The sequence below is a fragment of the Glycine max genome, chromosome 7 (assembly GCF_000004515.6).
Source record: "Glycine max cultivar Williams 82 chromosome 7, Glycine_max_v4.0, whole genome shotgun sequence".
Taxonomy (NCBI): Eukaryota; Viridiplantae; Streptophyta; class Magnoliopsida; order Fabales; family Fabaceae; genus Glycine; species Glycine max.
In genome coordinates this window covers 14,874,618-14,897,022 of record NC_038243.2, presented here as the reverse complement: position 1 = coordinate 14,897,022, position 22,405 = coordinate 14,874,618, and the positions used below count along the sequence as shown (strand labels likewise).

At 31.7% G+C, this 22,405-nt stretch overlaps 3 protein-coding genes across 3 annotated transcripts; 1 reads left to right on the top strand and 2 right to left on the bottom strand.

Moving 5' to 3' along the window:
• Positions 1–5,957: 5,957 nt before the first annotated feature.
• LOC100790827 (leucine-rich repeat extensin-like protein 6) lies at positions 5,958–7,729 on the top strand. The gene has a single exon (XM_003530135.5). It carries the CDS (start codon positions 6,319–6,321, stop codon positions 7,618–7,620), a length of 1,302 nt encoding a protein of 433 aa, XP_003530183.1. The 5' UTR covers positions 5,958–6,318; the 3' UTR covers positions 7,621–7,729.
• Positions 7,730–8,656: 927 nt separating this feature from the next.
• LOC100776063 (putative nucleotidase) lies at positions 8,657–11,398 on the bottom strand. The gene is made up of 3 exons (NM_001363753.1): positions 10,907–11,398; positions 9,115–9,324; positions 8,657–9,027 (listed from the first exon to the last, which is right to left on the bottom strand). Exons 1-3 carry the CDS (start codon positions 11,278–11,280, stop codon positions 8,850–8,852), a joined length of 762 nt encoding a protein of 253 aa, NP_001350682.1. The 5' UTR covers positions 11,281–11,398; the 3' UTR covers positions 8,657–8,849.
• Positions 11,399–15,597: 4,199 nt separating this feature from the next.
• On the bottom strand, positions 15,598–20,534 carry LOC100790306 (uncharacterized). Its single transcript, XM_003530134.5, has 2 exons — positions 19,635–20,534; positions 15,598–16,631 (listed from the first exon to the last, which is right to left on the bottom strand). Exons 1-2 carry the CDS (start codon positions 20,255–20,257, stop codon positions 15,965–15,967), a joined length of 1,290 nt encoding a protein of 429 aa, XP_003530182.1. The 5' UTR covers positions 20,258–20,534; the 3' UTR covers positions 15,598–15,964.
• Positions 20,535–22,405: the final 1,871 nt, after the last annotated feature.

The window sequence follows — 22,405 nt, the reverse complement described above, 5'->3', positions numbered from 1 at the left end:
AATTCAAAAAAAATAAAGAAAGCATCATTTACCCTTTAATTAATACCAATTCAATAGGGAAGTTTTTCTTATGAATCACAAAATAATTTCTGTACTTCTCTCAAATAAATAATAAATTTTAAATACCTTTACTTTATTGTTTTTTTCTCCTTTTACCCGTACTGTAACAAACAATGACTTAGGTAGTACCAATCTTTGAAAGAAAAAAGTGGAGAAATTTCGCATTACTTATTCAAATCAATTATAGAAAAAACAAAAAACATGATTACTTATTTTTATATCTTTCCTCGTCATTTTCCTCTTGTACATCAATAACTCAATCAAAGAATGCTTACGTGCACAGTTAGGATCAAATTCATACGTTGATCCAAATCATACAACAATCCGTCTGTGTCAAGGTTACTTATTTATGACATCAAAGTCAAATGTCTTTGCATTTGTTCCTTTCAAACAACTGGCCAAAACCTTTTATTTGCAGCCAATCAATATGCTTCACCGTGAAATTGAAATAGAATTTAGTGTCTATATATTAAGATGGTAATGTAAAATAATTATATATGGTTACTGTTTGAATTATTTTAAAAATTAATAAATTTATAATACATAATAAATTATAATTGAATGATTGTATAAATTTTTATTGAATGATTGTATAAATTTTTTTACATGTATAACTTTTTTTCTCATTAAAATATTACTAACAGCCTTATTTGATCATTCATTCAGCCATCATAATATATATCCCCGTTTTACTTGAGTGCAACAACTCATTTACACAATTAACATGCTTATATATATATATATATATATATATATATATATATATATATATATATATATATATATATATATATAGCACGCTCTAGACTATAATAGTTGGAGAAGATATCTATAAACCAGAGTCGTAAGAGAAAGAAGCATTAATATAATTAATTATATATTATATATAGTCAAATTTATTTAATTGTACTTTTCTTTTCCGATCATTATTAATTTATGAATATATATTTTTTCGAATTTAAAGACAAATTATTTAATTATTATTTTTTTCAGCAGGGAAAATTCATCAATTCTTTAATCAACATTCAACACAATCAAAACCTTTTTTTTTTTTTAATTTTTTCTCAACTATAAAGTCTCCAAACCTTTATTTTTATTTAAACTCCGTAACTTGAATTGAGTAACTATAGTTTTAATTCTTTTACTTAAAATTTACTAATCAAAATATCACATTTAGCACCGCAAAAAGAATCCTCTTCGAAACTTTAACCTTTTTTCTTAGAAAAACCTTCAAAATATTTTTTTTTTATCAAATTTCATTTTCATATTCCGATTCATGAACTTTTTAAAAAATTTCATATTCAATAAAAGTTCAATCATTTTATTAAAAAATGTGAATACCAAAGTTGTAAGTGAAAAAAATGATAAAATATTATTCGTAATAATTAAAAAATAAAGTTAATTTTTAGATAATTTCAATTAGTGTGTCCATTAAAAATAAAATGGGTTAATTTGGGTGTGATGCCTTATAGTAATCCTTTGTTTTGGGGCACATCGTCTTAATTTTTTTAAAAAGATAAAAAAATGATTATTTAGCTTGTCAAAATTATTATTATGTTATTCAACTTTTATTATATATATAGAAAATATTTTTAGTTTTTTATTTTTGGTAAATTTTGATATTTTATTTCGTAAAAAAAGGTTTGAAATAATTTAATTTATTAGGATTTTAAATAGATAGAAAAATCAATAAAAAGATCAAAACCTGTTTGTTTAAGATTTTAAAACTGATTTTATGGTATGCAAAAAGTGAATTTTCTTTTAGATATTTATAAAATCAGAAGCTAATTTTATTTATTATGAGTGTAAGAGAATTTTCTATTTTAAATTTAATAATACTTATACTTAAAATTATTGAAAATAAATTCTCAAAATAATAAAAATAAAAAAATTTATTTCTAATTTAATTTAAAAAAAAAAACAAACTTACTAAAATCTTTAAAACTTGTATTCTGTCAGTTTATAAACATTTTTCTCTTTAAAAACTAACTTAGAAAATTGAAACAAACAGATTTTAATTAAATTTGTTTAACTTTTCTTTTAGAAAATTTACTTGATTAAAATATAATAAAACATAAAATATCTTTTTGTCCTTGCATACATGAACTATAGATGACAGATATGATGATAATGTTCAGTACGATTCCACGTAAGTAATGCATTGCTACTTGTCCTTGCATATAATGTCAATGCGTTTTCATTTTGTAAATCTAGTAGCAATAGTAATCCGACACTAATAAAATACATGAAAAGTAATAATTTTACATTGTAATTTAATTTAAATTGTTATTTAAATTATTTTAAAATAATTATTTTAAAAGTCAATAACGTTATCGTATATGATATATAGTGATTATATAATTATATAAAACCTTTTGCACTGCAATATCATTTTTTTCTAAATTTATTCTGTGAACTATAACATTAGGAAAATTATTTTTTGATGTTGGTCTTTTATTGATGTATTAATTAAATACATCCAATATTTATAAAGTGATTAATGAAATAAGAAGTTACGCGGTCAAAAAAATGATATAAGAAGTGTTTTTTTTTTTAAGGTGATAAGTAGGTACAAAAACAAAAAGTATGTGCCGCCTTCTATGATCAATCTGAAATGTAAAATTATATTTTAGAATTTTTTTTATTTGTTTTTGAGTTTCAAAATGACCAATCCAAAGATAAAAACATTATGGAAAAAGTGGAAAAAGCAACTTGAAAGTGCAGGAAGTAACAGCCCGCCTTCTATTAGCTAATGTCTTGTTTGGGCTCTGCTATTCCACCGCAAATTTTCGCTTTTCCCACCTCAAGTTTTATTTGTTGTTTTATCCCCTAAAAATATCCCTGACACAGAAACATATTTCTGTTGTACAACATACACACAACAGAAAATCTGGTTTATGAGGATAACTTAATTCTTGTTCAATAAATGAGGAGATCTGATATCTCATTAGTTTTTTTAAAATGTATCTTAAAATATATAGTTTATGTAACTTGTTAATGTATTCAACTAACTTATTAATGTACTCACTTATTTTTTCAATTGAAGTAGTATATTAACAGATTTTAACTAGAAATTGTCTTAAAATATATCAATCAATATAACTTGTTAATTAACTAAAAATTAAGTTGACTTACTTTAACAAATACTTTATAACATCGTTCTTAATTTCTTACTCACTTATTTTTTCAATTGAAGTAGTATATTAACAGATTTTAACTAGAAATTGTCTTAAAATATATCAATCAATATAATTTGTTCCCTAACGAAAAATTAAGTTGACTTACTTTAACAAATACTTTATAACATCGTTCTTAATTTCTTCTCCTTTTCGCACTCGATCTACTGTTTCTCAACTTACAAAGTTGCAACTTTATAATCACAATAGTTTTCATGTACCATTTTCTCTCGCTAAGTCCTAATCCAACGAGGATGCATGCTGGACACCAATATCTTGATGATGAGAATAGATAGAGAAGTAAAGGCAAAGGTACCATTTTCTTGAGGATGCAGCAACAACCCCCCAAAGGATTCAAGATGGGACCTAAATCAAACCCATGTTGCAATAATTACACGTGACCACACCACACCTAACCGGCTAACCCTATTGGTATTGGTGATAGCACATACAACTTGCAATTAATTGAAAGGGTTAATTAAACAGATCTTGAAGCCAGAAACAAAGAATGTGAAGAATGTAACAGATAGCCTATATAATACACATAGACTGGTCTAATATTATTATGCCTTGGCCATTTATTTGCATTTGGCAATAAATAACCCTCGATGCTTTGAAAAGGTTTCAGTTCAATAGCTTCACAATTTTGGAATTACTTAATGCTTAGTTTGTAAGACCTATCATATCACCCAACTATAGATTGTGTAGAGTGTCGCTTTCTCAGTTTCTTAATTTTTTCGGTGAATAGGCTCGAATTTATTGCTTAATTACGTTCAAGTAGAAATAGTTTTATGGATAAGTTATTTTTTAGACTATCAAGATTTGATTGTCAAAAAAAAAAAAGATTCAAGATTTAGTTAAAATCGATTTTATTTCCTACATTTTAAATCCTTAAAAGAAAAGGTCCTACATTTTAAAAACGGTAGTCTTTGTATTTCTAAAATATGGTACATTTTATTTTTGACCCTATACTACATTTTGATCTAATTAGCGATGAAATTCACCACATTTTGAAAGATATTAGAACCAAGATAATTGTTTTTAAAATAGAGACTAACTTGGACCAAATCTTGATTCTTGAAGGATGTTTTTTATAGTGATGATCGAATGCCAAATTTATGTTCATGTGTTAGACTTGTTAACTCTCTCCATTTGAATATGTGAATAGCACTATACCATTATAAAGTATACTGAAGTTCTGATGGCTATGCTTTAAAATTTTCAACCAGTTCCACTTATGTTGTAGAAGAACTAAACAAAAGGAATCTTTCCCTTTTGTCCATTATCTTTTGGGGATTTTCTTTTCCCTTTTCTCTTATATAATTGGAACAAATGTTCATGACCTGCTATAGAACTTGGAAGCTAGTTACTTTTGATGAAATGGGGTGCGCTAGAGCATGTCCTCATCATTTAGATAAGGAAGGGAACTGAACACTGAACACTGAACACTGAATGTCACTAACTTTTGTTGAACTTTAGAAATTGCAGTTCAATAGTAGTATATATAAATTTGAAAGGCACTACTTCACTCACTATATCATTTAAAAACATAAAATTCGTCCACTGTTGGGAAAGTTTTTGAACCTTGTATTGTATGCCTCATGATGTTCAATGTGCCCTTTAGTTAAACTATTTTTATTAATTATTTTAACTTTTCTCCAAGATTTAGACTTTCTAAGTTAGGAAATGTTTACTTTGGCTGTTTATTTCAGTAGACTAAGTGTTACTCCTTTTGTGACCCTTCAAATTATCTTCTCACAATCACGAAAATGTATTTTAGTCATGTCCATACCTTTTTGTTCTGCTTAATTTTTCATTATTATGTGGGAATAGCTAGCAATAGCGAGTTAGTAGTATTTATTAGGAATAGTTTGATTAGGAAGGATATTCTAAAATAAATCAAAATTAATTAATTTTTAAAAAAAGTCAAAAATGGAGGAGGCACGGACAACCATTCATCACAAATTAAATTTCCTCTACCAGTCCCTCAGCTTTTTCTTTTTATCTATAAAAGTCAAAAATAATGTAAAAAATTTATAATAATTCATAAATCTTGTTTAACCAAGACTAACTTGACATCAGTTCCTCATTTAAAAGTACATTGCTTTTATTTTTTTTCCTTGTTGTTTGGTACAAAATGAGATTCACAGGATCAATTTTCTTAAATGTTAGAGGGTTTCCAAAAGGACGAAGGTGTATCAACTAAGCTATATGCTCATACACAAAGCCATGCCAAGTATACATCAATTTGGCCCTTTTTGCTTGTGCTTTCTGGATCTAACAATAGTCAAGCAGCTTTCACCAATGCGATTAAAGTGCTTAAATTTCAATAACCACAATCTTGTTTAGATAGCATGTGCAACCTTCACCATCATCCAGTTTTTTCGCCTTACTCACTGCCAACAGTGTTAAATTAACACAATTCCTTTTTAATAAGAAAAATCAAGTTCAAGTATATAAGTCTAAGATGGAGGGTATTTATCCTAGGTTTTAAACTATGATCACCATCGTGTCATGTTTTTTGATATAATGGGAAATCACAAATATAGCTGATTGGACAACAATTATGGTCTCATTGCACTCACAAACACTTACAAAAATCTTTGACGTTGTGGCCAAAATTACTGTGTCCATTTAAAAAAATATTATATCTTTCAATTTATCAATCTATTGTTAATTATCTATTTATTGTTGTTTGGCTTTGTAAATAAGACCACAACATCTGAAAGATGCTTGTGTGTCTGTAGCCCCTAATAATAAACACCATAAAAGTTGGGGTGATTAGTGATACCTTCTCACCTCACCACAATGTTCTGACACAGAAATTTACATTCAAAGGAAGTCAACATCTGTACAGAAAAAGTTGCACAATGGTATGCCTCAAACAAACTCATTACATAAACTAAAAAAGAAAATGGGAAGAAAGATAGGGAACATTCAAGGGTAATCAACCCCACCAGTCCACCACTCTCTCTCTCTCTCTCTTCAATGCTGCAACCTTATTTGGATTTTGGAAAAGCTTAGCTAATTAAGAAGCATAATACACCCTCTTGAATAAGCATTTTGGTATCTTCAGCTAAAAATGGAGAGCAGCTGCATTCTGGCTTTTCTTTTCCTCCTCATTCTCCACTCAAGTACAACAAAAGCTGCCTTCAGTGTTGGTGGTGGAGTTGGTGTAGGTGTAGGTGTAGGTATAGGTGTTGGTGTTGGTGTTGGCAATGGAAATGGTGGCAGTGGTGGAGTGGTTTGGGTTGGTGGAGGGATTAACAGCCCAGAGCCACCTAGATCTTCAGTGCCAAAGCTTGAAGGAGCATACACAGCACTTCAGGCATGGAAATCTGCAGTCACTGAGGACCCTCTTAAGATTTTATCAAGTTGGATTGGTCCCAATGTGTGTGCTTACAAAGGAGTCTTCTGTGCTGCAAACCCTCAAGATGAAACGGTTGGTGCATCAGCAGCATTCCCAGTTGTAGTAGCAGGCATAGATCTCAACCATGCAAATCTGAAAGGAACTCTTGTGAAGGAGCTCTCTCTACTCAGTGATTTGTCCCTTCTCCACCTCAACAGTAACAGATTCACTGGCACTGTTCCTGAAACATTCAGTGACCTTGTGTTTCTGGAAGAGTTAGACCTCAGCAACAACCAACTCTCAGGTCCTTTCCCTTCTGCTACTTTGTACATGCCAGGCCTCATCTACTTGGACCTCAGATTCAACTACTTCTCCGGGTCCCTCCCTCAGGAACTTTTCAGCAAGAACCTTGATGCATTGTTCCTCAATAATAACCAATTTGAAGGTGAAATTCCTCAAAACTTGGGCAGTTCCCCAGCCTCAGTGATAAACTTAGCCAACAACAAGTTAAGTGGAAGCATCCCAGCAAGTTTGGGCTTCATGGGTTCTAAAATAAAGGAGATTCTGTTCCTCAATAACCAGTTAACTGGATGCATTCCTGAGGGAGTTGGACTATTCACAGAGATGCAAGTTCTGGATGTGAGCTTCAACTCACTCATGGGTCATTTGCCAGACACACTATCATGCCTGCAAGACATAGAAGTTCTCAATTTGGCTCATAACAAGCTCTCTGGGGAGTTATCAGATGTGGTGTGCTCTTTGAGAAGCCTTGCAAATCTAACTGTTGCTTACAATTTCTTTTCTGGGTTCAGCCAGGAATGCTCAAGGCTTTTCTTTAGGAATGTTGGTTTTGATTTCTCACTAAACTGCATTCCTGATAGGGACATGCAGAGACCTCCACCTGAGTGCTCTGGCATACCAGGTGGAAGTCTTAGTTGTCTCAGAATCCCCACACCAAGGCCTCTTGTTTGTGGTTCAATGGCTGTAAGTAAGTCTAAGAACATTATTGATCCCACTTCATCATCTCCTCCTTGATGATGGTTATTATTAGTTACATTACATTACATTACAGGTTGGTCATAGCTGTTCCATTAATTACTGCTACCAATCTTAATTCACAATTCTGCTAATTTAATTCTTCAAAGATTCCTTGTGCATATTCGTAAATTATACTACATGCATATATTTTAAAGCAACTGCTAATCAGTATTGTTGGAACATTGGTTAAGGAATTAAAAGAAGGAAAAAATTTAGTTCCTTATTGTCTTTTCTTTTACACTCTCATATCATCTTCACAATAAATAATTTCTCCTTCTAGTTTTTTAACCGGTCAAACCCATATTTTAAAGGGAAAATTATTTGCGATGCTTCTTCTAGTATTCTACCTTAGACCCGCATCATAAAAGATGGATAGATAGTGTAGTTTATGTCCCGTGACATGTTTGTTTGATTTTGGTTACTTTAATTTGTACTACTGCTTTATCACGGGTTCTCCAATTATTCCTTCAACAACTTCACTAACTGCATTCGACAAGGCCCTACTTGATAGCTTCTTAACAGTTAAATTTGACACCACTGTAATGCACTAGGTTGCATCGCAAGGTTGTATCTAAATTACTTCGAAAGGTCCACCTGTCCCAATTCAACTTCAATTATGCAAGTGAGGATAGCATGAGATTGCCACTGAGGCTTGGCAATACTTAAAAGATAATCATTACAAGGTTATATCTACAGATGCCGTTGTTAGAACAACCTATAGTTTAAACTATTTAGTGAAATTTGGTGAAACTTGTTAAAGGACGAAATAAAGTAATATTAAATCTTATTATTATATTTTTTTATCAATTCTTCTAATATTTAATGAATAGATATAAAATAAATAAATAAATAAAATATCGTTAATAAGTTAACATATGAAAAATATTCTATATTTTTTCAATTTAGTGAGACAGTATGCAACTGTTGTTTAAAAAAGATTTGGAACTATTCCTAAAAAACCCCACCAAGGCCAGCCTAGTGGAGTGTTTGGATAATTTGTATAAGGTTCTAGGTTCAAATTTCAATGTCATCATTGTACACACACAACAGAAAAAATAATTATTCCTCAAAATAAGTTTAAATGTAGCATACAACACATTAGAAACTAGTGTCACTGAGAATCCCTGTTGTAACAAGTATCATAGTACCATGAAAAATCATGGGCAGAAGTACTAGAACAGGCAATTATGAAAAAGAATACAGATTTCTGAGAAGCCATTTCTATGTTAAGGAATATAATACATTGGGTTTGGGAGTTTAAAAGACCGTGCGGACACTGCATAACCCCACAAATCACTCCACTGATCCCCAGAGTTCCCATGGATCCTGTAGCCTTCATTCTCCAACTCTGCTCTCTTCTCAGACTTGTATGTAGTGGCTGGCTTGCCTTGATCAGAAGACCCTCTGTTTCATTAACAAGGAATCTCAGGTGAATTTTTTTTTAAAACAGAACAAGGCATGCAAATTTCCAAGAACCAATGATTTGTGTACCTTAAGATGAGCCTCTCCCAATCTCTGTACCCTGAAAGCAGAAGGTTTGTTTCTGTGGCATTCCTTTGAAACTCACTTCTCCCAGTTAAGAAGAATATCTTGAAGCCCAATTCCTTAAGCTCGTTATACAAACTCAAAATGGCTGGCAAAGCTGGGGCAGCAGCTAAGTCCACCCAATTATCAAAGGAAGTCTCATTGAAGATCTCAGATCTGCAGATTCCAAAGTTAGAAACAGAAAACCATAATCAACTTAAACAATTGCTCTGTTGAGAGAAAAAAAAAACAATTTTAGATTTCAACCATTGTGATTGTGAGGTCTGTTTACCTTTACTTGTGTTTCACTCATTTTGGCAATTGAAAGAACGAACATATGCTATCCTGCTAAAATTAACTTCCTACTAGTAATAACAACCGCATAATAGAATCTATTCATTAATCCTCCGATTTCCATAGATGTGAGAGCCATTGATATTTGATAAACTCCCCTTCCTAATTCTGATACTATTTAGTTCAGACTTTAGGCAACGAAATCAATCCGGCAAAACAACACAACCCTTAACAATAAAAATTGTAGAAACCCATCTTCTATACACTCGGATTTCCTTTTGTTAAAGGCCAGTTACATCAAGACATCAAGTGTTACATATCAATGACAATGACTTGATTAGGATTTGGTTACTTTGGTATGTTTTTGGATTTGATTAACTTTTAACTCCCATCAGAAGTTTTATCCAAAAGCAGCTTTATAACTAAAGATTCTCACCGCAACATCAATGATACACTGTTTTAAAATACAAACCAAAGATACATTTAGAAAATTCTATTTACAGTTATTTAGACTTATTTTTTAAAAAGGTTTATGAAAATAGTTTATTTTTTAATTAATTTAAATAAATTTTCCAGTATAACTTACAAAACCAATTTACTCCTATTTCTTCTTCAATTACAAAAGTAACATATACATAAATACTTCCAAAATAAATACTTGTTCAGTACAATCACCATCTATCTAAATTACTTTATCAAATAATTAAGCGTCAAACCACTTTTTATGCAGTAAACCTTAAAGATAAAAAATCTAAAGTAACATATCACCACTTATGGGAACAATTTGAAGAAAATTGATAAATTTACACATTATATAGTTGATTATGTTTCTTATATATAGAGAGAGTAGTAGTGTTAACAACACAGTACACAGCTTATACTAATGGTTAAAATTTATTAAAAATTAGACTGTCATTGAGTGAGAACTTTTAAATGAAAAATTAGAGCCTACAAAAATTTGCAATTTATCAATAAACCCTTCAGTCAATAATAAAAACATGTCCAAAAGAATATGAGCATGTTTGGAAATCCGTTGAAAAATTATGATTGAGGCAAAAGTAATTATGTCAATAGATCAGAACCCTTGTTTTTGCGTTTATTTTGCTTTAATCCATTGGATTTGTATTAGAACGCATGTTGCAGCATTGAGTGAGTCCTGAGAGCTCACCACAGCCAAGACCATTGTCGCGACTTAAAGAGTGCTTACATGTCTACCTAGAGATTGCTAAGTAACTAGATTCTTTACTCATGCTAGCATTATACATAAACTAGTTTTTCTCTCAAAAAGTATGCTATGAAAGCAACATTTCATTTGTAATTAGTAATTAGTAATGCTATACTAGTGGACAAATATGAGTAATTGTTTGAACATTGGGTAGCAAGCAATGAGATCTTAATGAGCTAGTAGACAAATCGATTCCAATTCCAACCCAATCAAAATGCAAAAATCAGTATCATTTCTTACCCGAATCCGACGCCTTGGTAGTAAGGCACATTGGAGAGAAGCGTCTCGTCGACGTCGAACACCCACGCGTCTCTTCCGTCTCCGGCCAATCCCACGCTCTTCGCGAACGCCGCCGACAAATTCCGGATCACGTCGCAGTCCCGCCGGTACCGATCTCCGGTGATGTATTCCGCCACGAAGTCCACGCAACTCGCCGGCACGCGGTTCCACGTCCCGGCGTTGTTCGTCTCCACCGCCAGCATCCAGCTGTCGCAGTAGTCGCGCGAGATCTCCTCGCTCTCGGACGGGAGTCTCAGGATCGCTTCAGAGTGAATGTGGCCGGACGTTGAGACAGCCACGACCACCAGGAACAGGAGCCACGCGCCGGAATCCATCGCCGGAAAAACAGATAATAAAAGCGACAAAGAAGATATTGGTTGATGGCATATGGTAGGTAGGTAATAGGAATGTTCACGTTTTTAAAATTGAGTTAACAATGATTGGATTGGACTAGATGTGGTAAAAATAAAAGGAGCTGCATAGGCCCGGTTTTATGTGGGTTACTTGTAGTTCGGATAAGAAAAATTGAACTCAATTCAGTCTTTTAAAATGAAATTTAAGCTGTTGCTTAGTTTAAGTGTTTTTTATTTTTATTTTTAAAGAATGAAAATATTTTTTCTAAATAATTGAAAATATGGTGTGATTGCTTAAAAATCAAAATTATTTTCAATAAATAAACACTCAAGTTAAGTGCATACTAAGTGTGTGCTTTCAACAAAAAAATATTTTAAGTGTGGAAAATTCTAGGGTGGAGCACTTAACTAAGTGGTTCCTTATGGTCAAGTTTTTTCATCTTCTTTCGTCGCCACCTTCTATGGCATCAGATCTACATATTAAGTTTGTGATTATCGATCCAACTCAATCGAAATTTCTGATTGTCCAATTAATTAACTAATTAGATGTTTTTTTGTGTAATGTTCAAGATTCCTTGCTAGACCAAGCACTCGGTGCCTTAGATGAGAAAAGGTAATTTGCTTAACATTATCAAATTAAAATGAAATGGAGTACGAAGCTAAAGGGATTTTCTTATGTGTTTTTAGGTTAAATTATTCATTCCCCTCCTATAGTTTTAGGACGTGTACTTTTCATCTTTAATGTGAAAATGATTTTTTTAGTTTCTATAATTTATATTTTAAGTCTTTTTTAGTTCTTATAGTTTAAAAATGATTTTTTTAATTCTTATAATTTTTATTTTAATTCTCTTTTATTTTTTATAGTTTAAAAATGATTTTTTTAGTCCCTATAATTTATATTTTAATTATTTTTTAGTCCTTACTAAAAAAATGTATAAAAATAATTAACTACAAATTAATTATGAATTATCAATTATTTTTTTATTATAAATTATCTTGTGATAAATTAATTACAAATTATTTATTAATATTTTTGTAATTAATTATAATTGATAATATAATTTTTATTTTGATGATAAAGATTAAAAGAAAATTAAAATATAAAATATAAAAATTAAAAAATTACTGTGAAATTATAAGAACAAAAAAAATTAAATATAAATTATAAAAATTAAAAAATTACTTTCAAACTAACGAAACTATAAGAGAATTAAAATGATTAAAAAAACAAATTTAAAATTATAAAAATTAAAAGATATAAATAATGAAATTTTAGAAATGAAAATGAGTAATTAAATTTTTAATTTACGAAGAGATTCCATTCCACCTAGGGGAAAGTTTTATTGATCATTGACGCTTTGAATAGCAATATGCAGCATGAATTTGGAACTAAATTGGAAGCCTCCAAGAAAATCCATGTATTGGAACTGAAACGGAAGGAGTCAGATTTTCCTTCTTGTTCTCTATTCATTCTAAAGGCTTGTTCCTTGCTGGCACGCTCTCGTTCAACATTGACCGCAGCAGATACACAAGACCCAACGACTCCACTAACACCTTTTGCGCACAAAATCCACATACGTCTTCGCAATTTCTCGAAACAAAAAACTATTCAAGAACATTCTCTTGTTCCTCCAAGATTCACGGAGTGAAAACATAGATCCTAGACTATCGCCCAGCTCTCTATATCTTCTAATTTTCACTTAATTAGCATTGGACCTAATGGCCTTGATTAACAGTACACAATTATTTATTATTTTTTTAAATAGAGATTAAATAAGAGTAATACCACATAAATACCTCATTATATTAAATATTCTTCTCATATCTCTTATTTTTCTATCATATCTTATTTTTTTCTCCTTCTCTATACCTATCAAATAACATCTTAGGTGTCCATGTAATATTTTTCATTAAATAATCTATGTACCTGATTCTGGTTAAAAGAGTATATCTCTAAAATACTCTTTGTTTAGTTGAGGTTAATTTTGATGACTTTTTTTATTCCTAATACCAAGTTTCAATAAATATTAAGTTAGAGAAAAATTACTTTTAATTGAATTTGGTGTAATTAAATGTAGTTAAATTTGAGATTGGAGGGTAGGACTGAAAATAAATCAAACCAACTCAAACATAGTTCAAGACTCCACTTGACAATTCAACTCAAACAGAGTTGAAATGATTTTTAAATCATCTTTAAAACACTTTTACACCCATTTTTAAAATCAAGAAAAAAGATTTTATGAATTTGATTTGTAGTGTTAAAACGCTACTACAATCATCACTACTATTGTTATCACCAATATCATCACCACCACCTCCATTACCATTACTACAATCATCACCAATGTCGTAGCAACTATCACCACCACCACTTGGTGCCACCACCAATATCATTGTCAATAGGGCACCACCATTATTATCATTGACATTGTTATAACCACTACCACTATTAATGTCACCACCATCATTATCATCACCACTATTAATAATATCATCTCTGTCATCACTAGCACAACTACTACTAACATTATTACAACCACCACAAACACCACACCGTCACCACTAACAAAGTGACATCTCTATCACCATTGTCAATTTAATTGGTTCATGATCGAACTCGATATATAAATTTATTTATTTATATCTACTTATAAATCTATGCATATATTAAATATCTTATATTATTAAATTGCTAAATGAATAAATACAAGCATGTACAATAATTATTAATTTAACATATACATATATGTAATATATTTTAGATTATAAAATTGATACGGTTATTTTTTTTTCATTAATTTCAATAAATAAAAATATGTAAAATAATTATAATTTTAAATTAAGTGAAGTTGACGAACTAAATTAGATTGTTTGCAAGTTTAAATCGATTTAAAAATAAAGGATATATCAAACTCAGCCAATTTTTGCAGAATTATTTTCTATGGAGTCAAGTTGAGTACTGTTTGCCATGTTAAAGAACAAATCTGCGTTGCAGAGCAGCGTCTCGGCGATGTCGAACACCAATGATGCGTCTCTTACGTCTCCGACCAGTGGCAGCACGCTCTTCACGAAGTCTGAGGAAAATTTGGCGATAACCTTGCTGTCCCTCAGGTACCGGACTCCTCTAATGTACCGCTCCACGAAACCCATGCATCTCCGCGGTACGCAGTCCCATGCCCCAGCGTTGTTCGTCTCCACCGCCAGCCTCAAGCTGTACAGTACCTTCGCTGTATGTAGGTTTCCGATGATGACGGGAGTCTCAGGACCGATTCCAAAGAAATGTAACTCATTGTTGAGACCAACACCAGCCATGCGCCAGAACCCATCGTTTCGTTGGAAACACTATTAATAAGTGTGTATTTGTTTACTCAAAACACAAGATATAAGTATTGGTGGATGCATGTTACGTTTGCCACATGATTCCATGGATCTCAATTTATTAGAAGCAAATTACCGAAGAAAGCAACGTGCATGTGAGGAATCGATTGTGTGAAAAGCAACGACAACGTTCATGTGTCTCGTTTATGATTATCATTTTTCTTTCTATCAAATATGTATAGGATGGAGACAGATTCGACTTTTTCCGTCGGGTTCGGATATGGATATAGAAGATTCGGATTTGGATATAGAAGAAACGGGTTTAAAATTCGTAAACTCATCCCCATGCCATCTTCGAGTTGTGTTGATATTGTTCTTAATTCCAATCCAAAATATAAAAAATATAGTCGAATCTTTGGAAAGCAATATTTGAACGTGCATTCTATATATATATATATATATATATATATATATATATATATATAAAGCACTCGGATTAAAACACATGCATTATATAGTGATGGAAACTTTGGTTGTTTTCATATATGGCTACAAGTTGGCAACGGGAGAAAAACAAGATAATTAGTTCAGTTGGCTTAAAAATAGGATAAAGTGATTAGAACAGAAAACGATAGGATAAAATCAAAATCCTATCAAATAGGAACCTTGGTGTTTAGTGTATTATATATAAATTCTCTACATAAAGGAAGTAATTTACCACGAGATGGCACCCAATTTTCGTCCCAAAAATTAACTAACCTCCCATTACCAATACCCCACGAGATGGCACCCACGGGAAGTTTAAATATGACTAAACTAATATTAGTCCCATAAGCAGTTTGACTAACATATGGATATTTTGAGTGCCAACGGAGAACTAATTATGGGCTTATGGGGGTTTAGGAAAAAGTAACAGGCGTCAATTGGCATAAGATGCAGAACCAAACATCATCAGAAAGACATAAAAAAATAAATAATAAATATATAAAAATTAAAATAGATATATAAACAGACATTTGTCTGTGGTTTGTTTGTACTTTGTACAGTTCAGTAAAAAAAATGCTGTTAAAATCGCCCCTCTAATTTCTGCTGTTAAGAAAATCCAACCAGAAAAGGTAGACTCAACAAAACTAGCAACTCTGATTAATTTCCTAACAATAGCATTCACAAAACTGAATCGGCCATAGCAGCTGCAACGACTTGATTAACTAATGCAAGTCTCTCTATGCTCAAACCAGAGTTCCCACTATGCATCGAGTGGGAACACATTGGCTATCACTGCAGCAGATGGTAACTTGTATAATTTAATAAGGACAACAATTCAATTCAATTCAATTCAAGCAGGTTTTTAGGGAAAGGAAACTTGTTCTTCATGATGACAAAGCTCTTTCCTTAGTTTATGCGAGAAGAGCTGGCATGCATCCATGCTAAGATCAACGGCAGCAGAAAGTGCAATGAACAAAGCAGCATCAGCCATGCATGTCACATGCTGTGCCCCAACTTGCACAACAGGTTTGCTAACTTTGCCTTCACCTTCCACAGTGGAACCCATCACAAACCCTTTCCCTTGCAACCTCGAACCCAATAATCCAGAATCCCTCATCACTTTGTAGTCAATGCAGAATTGGCCACCCTTTTTCACATTCATTGTGGCCTCAGCAATTGGTATTCCATTGGTAGGTCCATTCTCAATGACGAGCTCAAATTTGTAGCCCAAGCCATCGACGGGGCCTCTCTCTCGCCACGCTTCTAGACGACCCCATGGCTTCCAGCTACTCACACAGGCACCATTGGGGCGAAGAATGAGCCATGCACCTGGGTTTGATCTTGATACTCTGTCTGAACCAGGGGAAGGGACAAATGGGGTTATCATGGAGGCTGCAGCAACCGGTGAGCCAGAGAGATCGTGGATTATTATCATCCAGCCCTTTCTCTCCCTCCCATGACGCTCTCTAACACCTTTCAAGGTTCTTCTCCATCTACTGGGGTTTTTAGCAAAATCTGAGGGTAAAGACCTGAATTTGAAAAAAGTGAAAAACAAATCATGAATAAAATAAAAAGGCTATAATGCATAGATATAATAGGTGTATCAGTCACTATACATACATAGGATTATTCTAAAAAATATACAGGATACAATCACTCATTTAAGGTTATATTTAGATATGTCTAAAAGTTCATAAAACATAATAACTATATAATTGTAATTTTACAAATACAAATTAAGTCATACTTCTTGGACATTACTAAAAGCAAAATAAAGCTTTTGAAGTCATTGACATTATAAATCACTTCTTGGACAGTTTCTCTTTTTGGTTCATCAAGGAACAATAATGCTTTTATGTTTCTATTTTACACATACTTCTATATCATCTCATATTTAGTCGTATTAGAATTTTCATAACCTTTTTAAAGACTCGGATACTTTATAGATACATATCAGTGAAGTAACCACTAATATCAGTATCAAATACCTATCGTATAAGAATATGTGAAGCGAATGAAAGTATGTCAGAGATAAGAGGTATAATTAAATATTTGGAAAGCATATGATAAAAAAAAAAAAAAATCATTCATTAATTCAGTTAGTATACCTAATGAAAAATGTCAAACGTGGTAGAATAATAAAATATATGAGATATTGCGACTGCAGGCAGATACTAGCACATGGGAGGGAATCCAGGGCAGTTAAGTTTCACAGTTTCGAAAATCTCGGCCAGTCTGTTTGACCAAAAACCAGGGTATGCAGCTAGATACCAGCACATGCAAAGATAGCTTAATTTGAACTTGTCAAAACATTTTTGAGTATTTGTTGATTCCCCCTAATTCTCTATGATTAAATTAAATTAGATTATCAGCCGATGATTTTACACGTTTTATCTTATGAAAGTTTTATTAAAAAAAAATGCTAATTAAAGACAAAGTAACTGAAAGAATGAATAATCAGGAAACTACCAAATTGGTGGAATAATGTTGTGAGCAGGAGATAGGAACGTGGAGATTGAAGTGTGGAGGGAAGTTTTTTTTTTCCAAGAGTGGATTTGCAGCCATGAAAATGAAACTTTCGTGTGGTACCATTGGCGTTTTGAATGTTTGTTTCACGAGAAACAGAAAGGACAAAGTGGGGGGTGATGATAGCAATAAGCAAATGAAAATGGGCAGAAAAGGATAACAACTAAGGCACGACGTCATGAAAAGGAATTGTGAGCTGGATAAGGTGAGGTGAGAGTTGACTAAGCATGTGCTGATGGTTAGGTACCAACTCCAAAGGATGACATCGACAAGCCAGCCCACATGTCTAACCTCACCTTATTTCATAACTATAATTAACCAAACATATTAGCCCCACCAGTAACTTTGCCAACCCACACCAATAAATTCTTGCTTCACAAAACTTTGGTATTTAATTAGTACATAAATTTACATTTCATCTATTATATATGAGCTGTCTATATTATTTAAAAGATTCCCACCATCTTGTCACAGCTCATACTTATATTTTTATAGTCACAAATAAACAAGGTAAAATTTATTTTTAATTTCTAGAAATACATCTTCTTCTTTTAATCTCTTATTAATGAAAATGCATGCATCCTATGTTGTTCTTATTCTATAAATAAAAGACTAATAGATGTCGAATTTTGTACAAGGACGAAGACTAGTACTATATGTAACACATTTTGAAAAATAAATGACTCAAAGGAAACTAAACATTACCTTTTTTAAGACAACTAAACATTGCCTAAAAACATATATATTCAATCCTAAGTAATAAAATACCAATTAATTGAACGGAATAAAATGTAAATACTTTTAAATACATCAATTAAAAATTAAAATTAAAGATTCATATTCTAAATATAATTTTAAAAGTTATATTATAAAAATCAACAAATTTTCTATATATAACAATAAATGCTTAAATGAGAACGTAAATAAGTCAAAACTACTGATAAAAAAAAAGTCAAAACTTACACGGGGTTTATTAATTATTTTTGTGTAGTTTTCCAATTATAATTCGAATTTTTACAGTAAAAGTTTAATAATAAAAAAATAAAACTTCAAATCAATAGAAGAACAATACCAAAAATATATGCATAATGAAAGAAATTGTATATAAGTTTGGTAAATGTAAAAAAAAAAACAAAAAAAAAAAAACTATACACTCTCTCTCAAAACATGGTAATTAAATTCAAAATTTAATGCCCTGATATTTAATCAAAACACGAATTTCCAAAAAGAAAAAATTGAATCAAAAGTAAATTCATTATTTCAGATGTGTAGCCTCTGTCTCTCTGCCATACTACGTAGAAAGTAGCATATATTATATTTTTTAGAAAAAAGAATGTAAATGAATAAAAGGTGAAAAAGATGGAGTGGCAGATTGAGGAAGTAAGAGTTACTTTTTTTACAGGGTACGTACAGAATATTTATGATTTTGTTAAAGATTAATTTTTATCTGAAAATCTGAATGACTCATTTTTAGTATAAAAAAATAAATTCCAATCACTTTGTTATGCATGAGAGACAAATTAAGATCTTATTACTTGGAAGTGAGAATAGTAGATAGAGTTATTCAAAACTAAGAGTGTGTTTGGATGGAGAAATTTAAAATTTTGAATTTTGAGAAATTTTAAATTTTAAGAATTTTAAATACTTCAATTAAAATTCTTTTATTTTCAAAATTTTGTGTTTGGATAAAAAAGGTTAAAATTATGAGGATGAAAAAAAAATATGATTTGTATGTTAGTTATACGTATTCTTGGAAAAGATTGTAAGAAGAGAATTTCAATTTTTCACCTTTTAGAAGAAAATTAAAATTTCAGATTTTTAGTTATTTAAAATTCTGTTTTAAAATTACAAAATTTTAAATTCCTCGTAAAAAAACATCCAAAATTTGATAAATTACTTTCCTCAATTAAAATCCTCTATCCTCTGTACAAACGCACTCTAAAAGAAAATGCACCATACTACTACTATACTTTAACAAGAAGAAAAGTGGTTGCTGGCACACTGACCTGGATCTAGAGTTACGATCCGCGCTGAACTTGCAACTAAAGACAGGCTGTCTGATATTATTCTCCTGAATCTGGAAAACCACCGGGCTACACTCCGGTTCTCCCCCGAACTGAAACACGAACCGCGGGTCCGGTTCGGACCGGACCACAACGTGAAGCCGAGGCACAGGCTTTCTGTGCGTCGGTTCGGAGCCGGTTTTTTTCTTTCTCAGGCTGAGCCAGCCGGAGTGGAAGGTGCTGGGGCGGGAGAGCGCGGCGGAGAGGTCGAGCGTGAGGTTGAGGCACCCGAGGAGCTTGGCGGAGGAGACGCCGCAGGCGCGGGCGGTGCTGCCGGAGTAGACGGCGAGGCGGAGGGTGAGAGGTTTGCCTGAGAGGCGGCGGAGGGCGAGGGAGTCGAGGTGGAAGCCCGGGGCGGAGGTGGCGGTGTCGGGGGCGGCGTGGGCGGAAGAGGAAGAAGAGAGTGGAAGAAGCGCGGTTTGAGAGGGGAAGTTGTTGATGCGGATTTTGCAGAAGCATGGAGTGGTGGAAGGGTGGACGCCGGAGACAGGTGGCGGTTTGGTGGCGGAGGGAAGATTGAGAGCCAGAGAGTCTATCATAAGACGCAGGAAGGGACACGGATCCATTGGTGATGAACTGAAGAAGGCTTCTTCTCTTGTTAGAGTTGGGTGCAGGGTTTCGAAAACATCTACAACTTCTTCTTATTCTTCTGTGTATGTATTACCGTTTCACTGCTTTCTCTGTCTCTCTGTTTGTTTAAAGCTATTGGCTTAGGAACATTACAGGGTTTAATAGCGGGAAATTGTGAATGAGAACACCATGACGCATGGTGCGGATTTATAATTAAAGGGATAGAGACACTAAAATTAAATTAATAAATGTAATCAATATTATCATATAGGAATGAAAACAAAAAACAGGGGGCGTTTGGTTTAGGTCACGCTTGGTTTTTTTTTTTCTTTACCTTCCATTCACCAGAGAAAACAATTCTGATTATCCTAAGTTTGATGGAAAAATAAGGAAAATTTTAATAATTATTTTTATTAAAAATTAAATCTGAATAATATTCAAATATTCTAATATTAATTTCATTACATTAATCACTTATATTCAATTATTTAATTCATCATATTTGGATTGAGTGTTGTTTGTTTTTAATTTTTTTTAAATATAAAACAAAAGTGAAAATACATCTGCATAAAAGTATTTTAAAAAACAAGTCCCCATCTAAAATAATAAATCAACATTTTTGGCTTTTCTAAAGAAATAAAAATATGATAGCACCTTAAAATATTTTCTCTTAATACATATTTTTTAAATCTTAAAAATTAAAAATAAAAACAAAAAATAAATCCTCAAACGAACTTAATTTTTCATATTTGATGCATTTTTAAAAGTTGCATTTGATTGCATCACATCAATTTCACGTCTCACCAATGAAATGATCGATACTTCTTGGTGACTTGATTTTCACATATTTTTATTATTACACTAATCTTGGTCACACTTTTCAATAAATTCTTCAACCGCCTCTTCTCAGTCTCATATATTACCAAACAATCATTCCTAGCTGTTTTAAGTAATTCTTATGAAATGAAACTCTGGATTTGCATATTGGAACCCCACATCCAAACTTCATTCTCAACTATACTAAAATTCATGATATAAGGAAAAATCTATATATGTTGCAACCTATCAACGACCAAGTTGTGCACCACATTGTGAATTATCAATTATATAAGGAAAATTCTATATATTGCAATCTATCTACCACCAAGGACTACTGTACACTGCCTTATTTAGACTCTCTTGAGAATGAAAACAAAAAAGGACAAAGGCTGGAAACTGGGGAAGTTTGTGATCCATCTTTGAGCTTATAAACCTAGAAATCATTTGCATAATTCATCGAAGGATCACAGGGAATTGTGTAGCAATAGTCTAGTATCAAAGAAATGTTCATTGCATGGTGGATCCTATGCAAACCAAATGATCTGCAATTAATGTTACATCAATGTTTGTGTGTCAATTGCAAGCAAGACGTAGGGACAAATAGGGATGAAAAAAAAATCTGTATGTATCTACGGAAAATTTTTGTCAATGATGGATATTATAAATAAGTATCGTATGGATACTTTTTTATTTGCTTGTTAATGGGTAGGATACGAGTATCTTAGTATCCGTACACATTACTCTTATGGGCTTTTTTATCAATTAGGGTAAAAAAAAATTCCAATTTTTCAATTGAGATATATTTTTAAAAATTACCCAAAACCGAATAAGTTTAACAGGTATTAGGACTTTTAACTCAGAAGTCGTAAAACCTGTTACGACTTGTTATTTTTTTTTTTTACCTGAAGTCGTAAAAATATTTAAAATTTCAATGCAAATCTTATTATTTTTTATGACTTTAAAGTCATAAAACTATTTTATTCTTTTCTTTTTTAAATTTTAAAGTTTTTAAAACTATTTTTTTACTATTTGTAGACACGTTTTTGTTTTATTAACCTATTTTTTTATTTTCGTAAATCTTTTTTTTCTTTTAAATATAATATTTTTTACGGTTTTATTTTTATTTTAAATAAAAAAGTTTAAAAAATATATTTAAATATATAATAAATAATATTAAGTTGATTTTATTAGTATACTTGTTGTGATTTTATTTGATATGTTATTATTTTGTTTTAATGTTTTATTATTTAAAACATGTTATATATATTTTTAATATAGTTTACTTTAAATGTTTTTTATCCCAAGCAACATAATCTGTCAATAAA